Here is an 11,222-nt window from a genome sequence, read left to right on the forward strand (position 1 = left end):
ATCAGTAATGTTTGTGGCCCTTGGTTCTAGTATTTGTGAAGCCATTGGACTTACAGAGATACAGGAGGTTCAAGACAACCAGGTATCTTATGGAGTGGTAATCAAGTCAGAAATCACTCCTCAAAAGCTTGTAAGACACTGAATAAAAGCATACAGTTTCCAGCCTCTCTTGATAGTTCAGGGACTTAAGGCCTGACATTTTGGTTAGGAACCTTTTTGGCCTTTCTACTTGTTTTATATGTTAAATGAGATAATCTAATTCTTTGTTATGTTTAGTGAGACACATACAGAAAGGGACAATGTAGTCCACAATTGGTTTGGTTAATTCTAAGCATAACAAAATGCAGCAGAGGATGAGGAAAGTTTCCAAACCACTCCAAATGAGAATGTCATAATCCACTAATGCAAAATCCAAGTTTATTGGTAAAAGACAATAAAAAGCCAATCGATACGACACTGTTAAGGTGTGTTTTTTTTTTTTTTTTGATATTCGAACATCCAAATGTCGAACATTTGGTCTTGACCATGTAATGTTTGACATTTTGGATATTCGAATATTTAACATAGACCCCCATTCGACCACTGTCTCCAGACTCTGTGACCCCTTTGAGGAAGTTTGCCCAATTCAATAGACAGGATCTGAGTCTTACGGCACTCCACTTGTAATTCTCCTTTCTCGGAATGTACTGCATTTGTCATGACCCTCCTTATCCTTCTGCCAAGCAAGTCTGTTACCCCAAAAAGTGGTGAATATATAGACCCTAGATTACTGGGGGTCAAGAATGCCAGGTGACACTATTACACAGTACTGCTCCCTGTAATTGTGGGTTCCTGTATTGTACTGCTGTTGGAGATACACTGAGTCCTCACTCTCTGCAGAAAAATAAGTGAATTCTTTTTTTTTTAACTTGAACCCCCTCAAACTGATTTTTATTATGGTAGTGGGGGGCTTAACGTGGTGGCAGCCCCCTTAAAAATGGAATTAACTAAAAACTCACCAGAATCTGTCAGAATGCTATGACAACAATGGCTATCAAACTATGCTACTACAGTAACATTGGTGAGGTGCAGTGTTCTACAATAACACCTGCAAACTTGTCCAAATGCTTTATTAATCTTTCCTGTTTGGATCCTCTGCAGCAATGTTTCTTTCTAACTTGCGTAGAGTCAACTATCATGGACATTACAGAAGGTCTGTAGACCCACTGATTAAGAAGGTTATGCCATGATGCCATGGGAAATGGAAGTACCACAGCTGTCAATATCTAGTAAAAAACCAGAAGAGAAACAGTCCACAACTATAAACAGAACAAAATAAAAACTATTTCCCTGTAGATGGAATCAAGATGCAATAGGTCAATGTTGAATATAAGAAAGTACTTCGTCTTTATTAAGTTTTGTTGAGCGCTTTCATCTAAACATATCTAGATTTCATCAGAACAACCAACTGCCCTTTGGCTAACAATTTATATAAAAGTCATACTTAATTAATTGAATAATTAATTCATTTCATGACTGTTTTTAAAGTGCTAGTGCAAAATAAACATACTATACTTTAATACTTTTTTTAAAAAACTCTGCTATTAAAAACACATGATATACAAACCATAAAAAACATTAAAAACATTTGCAAATATTATGCTGTATGTCTGAGAAATGTAAATGCATCTCTCTGTATGTATAAAATGAATAATTAAAATATGTATTTTATTGTGTAATAATAAGAATAATTCTATAAATATGTACCCATTACTCTAAGTGGGATTTTTGTAAATAAGTTCATAAACCTTGTTAGAAGTATCATCCCTAACCAAGTACCTCAAACCAAAGCCCTTACAAGTCCTGTGCATTTGTATAGCCATTCAACAATCTAAACATTATTAGCCAAAATTGGCTTCACAGAAATATGGTCATTAAGTCCTGGTGGGGTAGATGCATTCAGTTTTATTTGCCATCTAGTTTAGATGAAAGCGCTCAACAAAATTTAATAAAGACGAAGTACTTTCTTATATTCAACATTGACCTATTGCATCTTGATTCCATCTACAGGGAAATAGTTTTTGTTTTGTTCTGTTTATAGCTGTCAATATCTAAGGTATGTATGTATATATATATATATGGTTTAATGCCAAAATTTAGAAACACATTTGTTCATGTAATAACTTACTCGAAAAAAAAGTCAAAAATTAATAATTTTTTAATCAAACAATGAAAGTGACAAAATTTGATATTATCAACATTACCCAACATACCTTAACTTCCGCTGATTTAATAGCAATGTTTTGCAGGGGAGCAAGACCCCTGCAGCCCCTTACTCACTGCTTTATATATATATATATATATATATATATATATATATATATATATATATATATATATATATACAAACTCCAAGATCGTATTACAGTGAGGAAAATGGTAAATTACCAATGGCCACTGTAGTGTGGTCACCACTCAGAACATATACCACATATGAGTGAATGCACACTAGCATTCTCTGTTGTGGATTCAAACATGTATGGATAGATGTTGCGGAAACTTGGAAGCATGATTTTGACCTTCCAAGTTTTGCGTAACTGCCACACAACATTTTGATAATAAACCTATATATATATATATATATATATATATATATATATATATATATATATATATATATATATATATTCTATGTATGTGTGTGTGTGTGTGTTTGGGTGGATAGAGATGTAGATATATCTATCTATATCTATATTTTTCTATATATATATATATATATATATATATATATATATATATATATGTGTGTGTGTGTGTGTGTGTGGGGGTGGACAGACATATAGATATATCTGTCTATATCTATATTTTTCTATCTGTATATATATATATATATATATATGGTTCCCTATCAGAAGCCTGAAACACTATAAGCTTGAAAATCAAAATCCTGAAACCAAAAGCCTGAAAACTCAAAATCCCGAAAACCCAAAATCCTGAAACTCAAAATCCTGAAAACACAAAATGGACATGCTGACGTCATTGTGGCTTTGCTATTGTTAGCCCTGTGGTGTTAGGTCATGCGTTGGGTTCAGGTAAGTGTGCGGTTGGTTTTATGTTAGGGTTAGGGGTGGTTTAAGTGAGTTAGGGTTGGGGCGCAGGTTAGGCATGTATGCAATAGTGACAAAAACTGAGGGTTAGGGGCGGTTTAAGTGAGTTAGGGTTAGGGCGCGGGTCAGGTGAGTGTGCGATAGTGACGGACCTTAGGGTTAGGGTTAGGGTCAGGGTCAGTTGGTAGATATTACTGTCTTTATGTTGACATATTAGCATTATTTGTGTTTTCAGGATTTTGAGTTTCAGGATTTTGGGTTTTCGGGATTTTGAGTTTTCAGGCTTTTGGTTTCAGGATTTTGATTTTCAAGCTTATAGTGTTTCAGGCTTCTGATAGGGAACCATATATATATATACATATATATATATATATATATATATGTGCGTGTGTGTGGATGGATAGACATGTATCTATATCTATATGCATATTTTTCTATCTATGTAGATATAGATATGTGTATGTGTGTATATGTGTGTGTATAGATAGAGATGTAGATATATCTGTCTGCATCTATATATATCTCTCTAGCTATAGATATTTAAATGTGTGTGTGTGTGTGTGTGTGTGTGTGTGTGTGTGTGTGTGTGTGGCTGGATAGAGATGTAGATATATCTATCTATATCTATATTTTTTCTATCTCTCTATCTAGCTACCGATATAGATATCTGTGTGTGTATATATAGAGATGTAAATATATGTATCTACATCTATATCTACCTAGCTAGCTATAGATATTTATATATATGTGTGTGTATGTAGATAGAGATATAGATATATCTAGCTACATCTATATCTATATCTATATTTTTCTATCTAGCTACAGATATAGATATCTGTGTGTATAGATAGAGATGTAAATATATTTATCTACATCTATATCTACCTAGCTAGCTATAGATATTTATATGTGTGTGTGTATGTAGATAGAGATATAGATATATCTAGCTACATCTATATCTATATCTATATCTATATCTATATCTATATCGATCAATAGATATATATGTGAGTGTGTGTAGCTAGAAATGCAGATATAGCTATCTACATCTCTGTCTCTATCTATATCTGTTTATCTATCTATAGATATGGATATGTGTGTGTGCATTATGGCTAGCCACCCAGTGGTGTAAACGTTGTTTCTAGATGTTTGTCACTGTTGAAGTGACATCCTTACCCCATCTACAAAAATGGGAAAAAAGGGTTGTGCATGGATGTGTATGTATGTGTGTGTGTGTGTGTGTGTGTGTGTGTGTGTGTGTGTGTGTGTGTGTGTGTGTGTGTGTGTGTGTGTGTGTGTGTGTGCATCTGTCTGTCTGTGCCTGTGGCTGTGTATATGTGCATGCATATTTCAAAATGTGCAATTTCTAGATGATGAGTGGTTGTGGCACAAAGAAATGAATCAGAGCTATACCATATATTATCAAAATCTAAGCTGTCTCTTTTAAAATAGTTTTTTTTCTCCCTAACTGTTGATCTGAAATGGCAAGCTCTTCTGTTACAGCATGCTACTAAAAATGCTTGTGGGTCAGGGAAGGTACATAGACTGATAAATGCTATACCATGAGGACTAAAATCAGCTATTCAGTTAATAACTGGAATTGGTTTTACATTTTTTAACTGTTGATTTCATCTACCTGCATTATATTGTTGTGCTTCCGATGCTTTTTACTTTTGGTGAATGTTGAATAACCAACAGAAAAAGGCCCAGATGCACAAGTAAAGGAAAAAGTGGTGAATGAATTTAGCAGTACAAAAAAAGTCTAAACCAGTGTCTATTCACTTTACAAAGTGAAAAAGCATACTCTTTAAATAACAGTTTTCCGTGTATAAATAAACAACTATAAAATGTTCCACAGTTTGACTGATATTAGTTTTTAGGAGTGTTCTGAAATCAAAAAGGCTTTAAGCCCTACATGTCTCCTAAAAGACATCAAAGAGGAAGTTGTAAAAATAAATTGTTTGTTCGACTGATCAGGAAAATGGCATAATGTTCAAGTGTCATTCATAGAACATCTGGTATTTAGTAACAAATGTTAGCAGGTCACCATTTAGCCTGAGACAATTCCATCTATGCTGATAGGTTCAAGGCCGCTGACAAAATCATAATGCTGGCTTGCAACAGCTCCTAAGAGCTAATACTGTACTGCTGCAAAAGGTGGGTAACTATTACGGTCTCAGTGTTTGTAATGCACAGGAAAGCCTGAAAAAAATCACTGCTTCATTTTGATCACCACATAATGACATCAGAGACACAGACTGGAAAAGAGTAGAAGCAAGAAAGGGAGAACAGTTTGGAAAAGCTTTTCTCAACTTATAGGCAAAAAAACTAAGGATGTCCCTGAAAATGGGGGCAGGTGAAAGGTATAAACAGAACAGCTCTGTCCCTCCTAAAATCAGTAGTACTTTGAGAAAAAAAAGAGTAAAGGATTATAATCAACAAATAATGGCTTTCATTGTAGCTATAAACTTCTTTTACTTTAGAACATGTGTGTTAATTAATTTTTGTCAGCTTTCTAAATCACAGCTTCTAATTTTTAAAATGCTTCCCTTACAGGTATGCTTAACATTATTAGGCTCCCTCTCCATGTAAAACAAAGTCCCTCCCTAACCCTATAACCCCATTTAAGCATAATTTAGGACCACTGGATGGGAAATAGATAATTCACCCTTGACCTGGCCCTTATATCTCTGCTGGATAGAGCCAGCCATTAAATTATGTCATAATCAAAAATCACCCTGTATATAAATGTCTAAAGCATAAAACTTGTGTTGCACATTTGGGTTGCACAGCTAGGCTTATAAAGGCACTAGCAGCCATTAGCCTAGTATATACCTATGAACCTATGAAAATGGCCATAAAATGTTACCAGCTGTTTAAGATAGTCTAATATATTCAATAAAGTGGGGAGGGGGCAGCCCTGATATTACTACTGCAGAAGTCGCTGCACATTCTTGAAAAGACTGTGCATATCGTCACACTAAAATGTATCTCAACAAATAAAAGAGTGCAGCAAGGGCCAAAGCAAAGGCCAAGAGAACAGTCTAGAAAAGGCTACTTCGCTTTACATCGCTTAAAAGACGATTCTTCTAAATATTTACTGTTGAAATAGAAGCATAATTCTACAGACATTAAAGGAAACAGAAAAAAGTTAAACACACAAAGCAGTTTAAGGCCAATTGACTCAGTCATGACTTTGCACCGAAATGATATAATATTTAAAAAAAGAAAGAAACATTTTTATCAGATTCCAAACCAAGTATGATGAATAAAAGTTAAAAAAGATGGACTATTTTAACAAGTATTCCTCCACAAATACATATGCAGCGACAATATTCCTAAAAAGCCTGGCCAAAATAGAATAGGAATAATCATTGGTACAGGCACGAGGTATGTAGTATTTACTCATCTGTACTTCCATTAGGTCACGTTGGCTCCTTCCTTGCAGCAAACTCTAGTACCCAGAGGCAAATACTCACAACTGATTATTGCTTAGATACAGAAGGGGAAACCAATGGAATGAAGCACTAATAGCATACCTCTCAACTTCTCTGAGCAAGAAATCTGGACAAAGTCATAAATAAAAGTGGGACAAAGGCCCAAAACAGTGACAATTTTTAAATATTGCTCTTAGTATGAATTTTCTGAAGGGTATGATGTCTGAAACGCAAATGCCTGTTATTATTTTCTAACTTAAATCTTTAATGATTTGTAACTAATTTGCCAGAAAACCACAATTTTATGAAAAATGGACCAAAAATATGAGGTAAAAACTGAACATTCTGCAAAACCCTGTACATTTGCGAGGTATGACAAATAATGATCTGTACAGATAGGAGGGAGTTTAAATTTAGAATTTGTCACCAGTATTAGACACAAATGCCTGCTTCTAGGAGATGTTGGAGATTGGTATTCTTAAGATACTCATTCAGTGCACACAGTATGCATGGAGGATGGGAATTCGTAACAAAGTTTACATAACAGAGATTTTTGATGCTTGCTTACTTGTCATTATGTTCTGCCAGTCATCTATGACATCATTTGAATGACATATGTGACAGTAATTACAGCATGGTATTTGGATCGGACAGTAGATTGTATTAACTCTGCTATATTACATCAAGATTATGAGGAACTTACAGTAATCACAAGGAATGCATTGTCTACTAATATGAGAATTACTACCTACTACATCACAGCAGAGGTTTTATGAACACACATTACACCTGTTGAGAAAGCTGTTGTTTTACCTCTCTTTCTGTATCATTTAGTTATCCAGTGTCAAAAGAGATGCCTTTCATTTTACTCTTAAATCTTTCATGTGTGTTATAACTGTGCCATACTTAGTATATGTCAAGGTGAGCTCGGATTTGTCACCACTGCATTATTTGTTACGTTTATAGCACTACATCCAGGAACTTACAGCAGTGCATTACATTTCATATTACAGAAGAATATTCAGGTATCTATAGCACTGAGACAAGTCCGCATTAAGTTCGCTCCATTAAAGTGTACTAGAGAATTAAAAGACCTAAAACATATAGAGGGCTATACAAGCACTTTTATATTTTCCCAAGGGAACCAAGAAATATCAGCACTGAGCATTCTCACCATTTTACTAGCACTAAGACAGGAATGCATTGCTTATTTTGTTTACACACACACACACACACACACACACACACACACACACACACACACACACACACACACACACACACACACACACACACACACACACATGTGCATGCATGCATGCATACCCATAATAATAGCATTTTACTTATTGTCCTGACTACTTACTATTGGCTTGGGTTGTGACATGAAGGTCCTTTGTGCCAGTCCAGTTACATGCTTATTAAAAGTATAAATAAATAAATAAGTTACATCAGGACACTCATTAAGAAAGGATCACAAGAACCCCTCTTATATTTAGCAGTATTATCCAGGAACCTGCAATGTTACCTGTTACACTACAGAGCATAGGAATCTGCACCGGTGAGACAGGGCTGCATTACTTGTAGTATTGCTGAAGAAATTCTAGGAACCCACAGTTGTAACAGAATTAAGGCTGTGTCATTATGAAGCTTACAGCACTGCGCTGGGACTGCATTTCCTATAAAAATTCAGCAGAGGAAGTTGGGCGGCTAACATATGTCTAAGTGTACAATTCCCAGGCTTGAATGATTGCTCGAGTTCTGCAGAGGAGGTCACTGCAGTGGGAGAATACTCCTCCCCCAAAGGTGTAGTGACCTTGAGGTAGGTTATCATGATTGGGGAGTGTTGGGAGGCAGAAACACATTTTCAGCAATGGGTGAACTCACTTTTAAACCTTTATTTTTATTCAAAGTGGCATTTTTTAAAGTAAATTTTATTTGCTTTTGATAATAGAAATAGGAACATGTAAAATGAAGAAACAATAAAAATGTATACTTTACAAACCACAGTTCAGCAACAATGAAAGAGATAACCATGACAATCAATAAGGTAGCATTTAATGAGATGTCTTTTGGTTAATTACTGTAAAGAAGGAATCTAGGGTTCTATTACCAGTTATATTACAGCACAACATTCAGGGATTTGCAGTACTGAGAGAGGACTGATAATATATATTACTGTAAATAAAAAACATGCAAAAATATTTCTTGCTAGAAGACAAGGAAATTCACAGTATGACACAGTTATTTTGCCCCCCCATGTGTATTCTCCCTGGTTTCTACTAGCAGACATATTTAGATAGCCTAGTTTATTTCGCTACTTACTGCATCAGCTGCCATATTTGCTAAACTATAATAACAGAACCAAATGTAAAATGTGTTTTATGCAAGGCCTTGTGCTACTAGTCAGAAATACTGAAAGAAAAAAGACAGAATGGCCCTTTACTTTGAATGGGTCAGTGCATAGGATACCAAAATATTCAGAACTGGGATGATGTTTTGCTTTTTTAAGCAGATAGGAGTTATGTGGAGTGGTAAATTCTTAGGGTGCTCCTTGCCTCTGAGTATTGGTGTTTGAGAGATGCCTCTGTCTTTTACATAGCAGACAGCAGTGGTGTGCCGTAGCCTTTTGATATAAACAACATATATTGCTTCTGAGCAGTAACAGTAACTGTGATGTTTGTATGTTACAGCTGAGTGGGGGCACATAAGAGCTGTGAACCTGATATTACTTTTGGATATCTGCTGCCTGTGTTTTATGGTTGTGCTTTCATATATGGCTCCCTGTAATAACACAGTGGCCTAATCCCACATGCTTACCTCTTTGAACTCCTGGATCTGGGACTGCTCAAACATAGAGAAAACATTAGATGAACCACGTTGAGCCCTTTTGGCTGCAGATTTAGTGCGTGTTGCTGCCTTTCTGCTGGCCTGCAAATATTTAAAAAAAAAAGTTGGTCATAGCAAATATATGTATGCATTTGTTTTTTTTTACCTTCTCAGTAATTCCAATTAGTAATGCCACCTGCCTATAATATAGAGAAACATCTGGACTGTCAGTATTATTGAGTTATTTATGTCTCACATCCATTATAACTGTTATTTCTGGCATGTCAGTTATTATGTTATAACTATCTCCAGCACTCCTTAGCAGTTTTGGGTTTGACACTTATGTATTAAACAAGATAATTACACCATTAATGGTACTCCTTCAAATAAAGCATTCGTGTTCTTAATGAAATTAACATCTTGTTTTAAAGAACTAGCACTTAATTAGACCTTGTCCAGAAGTGCAATGCCTTATCAGTTTCAGGCATGTGTCTTCTTCTTCTTCAAAAAACACTAACTCCTTACACCTTCCAGCGTCCCACACCTGTTGATAAAGATTTCATTTTTATACTGCATAATTTAGTTGTGAAGTGTCACAAGGGATGTCCTTCATATTCCTAAACCTCTTCTGTATGCTGTAACTATACCATATTAGTATATGCGAGGCTGAATGCGGGATATTTCAGGACTGCTTTAATCAGCTTTCTATGTTATAAAAAATATCTTCCATTTACCTTTTAGAGCCCTTAAATCCATACCTTTTAACTGACCAAAATTAAGAAAAAGATCTTTCTTTTACTTTAAGATGCATATCAATACCTCTTCTGTGTTTCACACTAGACAAATATCATATTTTGCCTCTTGATCCCATCTTCTACACTTCAACTGTTTCATTTACAGAAGTATATTTTGTTTTATTTTACTTCATAGAGACATTTTCTTTGTACCACTTTCACATTTCACAGTACCTCTCTTTTCCCATAGCAGTCTCCTTTTACCACTCAGTGATTTTGCATTCAGGCAGGAGTCCATTGTTGTACCTTTCACATCATTTTTGTTCCATTTTCCTTGCACTATTTTATTGTTTGGTGCACCATATTACTTACCAGTACAACTTATAAATGGCCTTCAGCAAATTAACTGCAGCTGAGTGTACTTTTTACATTAAAGATTGTTCATGTTTAGAATTATCTTTTTTGTTATAAATGTGCAGTTGAGAACTATTATATATTTTATAGAAGAAACCTGGAATTAAATTAAATTAAATAAATACATACATACATTCTGAAATGTAAAACATGTACTCACCATTGTCCTGTGGCTGTTGAAATCACACAGGTTCACAGTGTGGGGTGGGTTTAATAGATTTCCTTATCAACAGCTGTGCCTTAATAGGCTAGGAGTGAGGCTGCAGCCCCTATATGGCTGAAGCGAGACCACAGTAATCAGAAGGCACTTAGCAAACAGGATTCCTGTTGCTGGACTGTAGATAACACTGAGAGGTAGTCACATTCCAGTGACAGAGAAAGAAACAGAGGCACTTACTTAAAAAAGCCTATGCAATGATTCATTCTAGTCTATACTCTTTTATTAAACAGCCCTTGAAGGCACCTTAGGGACAAGGCTGACACTCACCCAGCATGTCATACTTTTAGTAGCTCGCTACCTTTGTGCCCTTTGTGAGATTCCATGAAAAGGAGATTCCACCTTTATGACCCACTTCTATACTTTTTAAATAATCTTTCAAAATAAGATCCAAAGATTTTTTTTCTTCTGCTCTGTAGTGTCTCAGGTGTCTAATACATGTAGAAGTGCATTTCATTTCCCATTTCATGACCCAGACATATAGCTAACCACCATCTGGCTTACA

General features: G+C 35.4%; 1 protein-coding gene across 1 annotated transcript in view; it reads right to left on the reverse strand.

Annotated features, from left to right (window-relative positions):
- The window catches only part of MYL7 (myosin light chain 7), a 70,252-nt gene extending 59,527 nt beyond the window's left edge, over window positions 1-10,725 (reverse strand). Inside the window, exons 1-2 of the mRNA XM_044084221.1 lie at window positions 10,661-10,725; window positions 9,344-9,454 (exon numbers count right to left, since the gene is read on the reverse strand). Coding sequence (XP_043940156.1) covers window positions 9,344-9,454; window positions 10,661-10,663 — 114 coding nt within the window. The 5' untranslated portion in view covers window positions 10,664-10,725. The remainder of the gene's footprint in view (window positions 1-9,343; window positions 9,455-10,660) is intronic.
- Between the last annotated feature and the right edge of the window lie 497 nt (window positions 10,726-11,222).

The sequence above is a fragment of the Protopterus annectens genome, chromosome 9.part0 (assembly GCF_019279795.1).
Source record: "Protopterus annectens isolate FY-2018-M chromosome 9.part0, PAN1.0, whole genome shotgun sequence".
Lineage (NCBI taxonomy): Eukaryota > Metazoa > Chordata > Ceratodontiformes > Protopteridae > Protopterus > Protopterus annectens.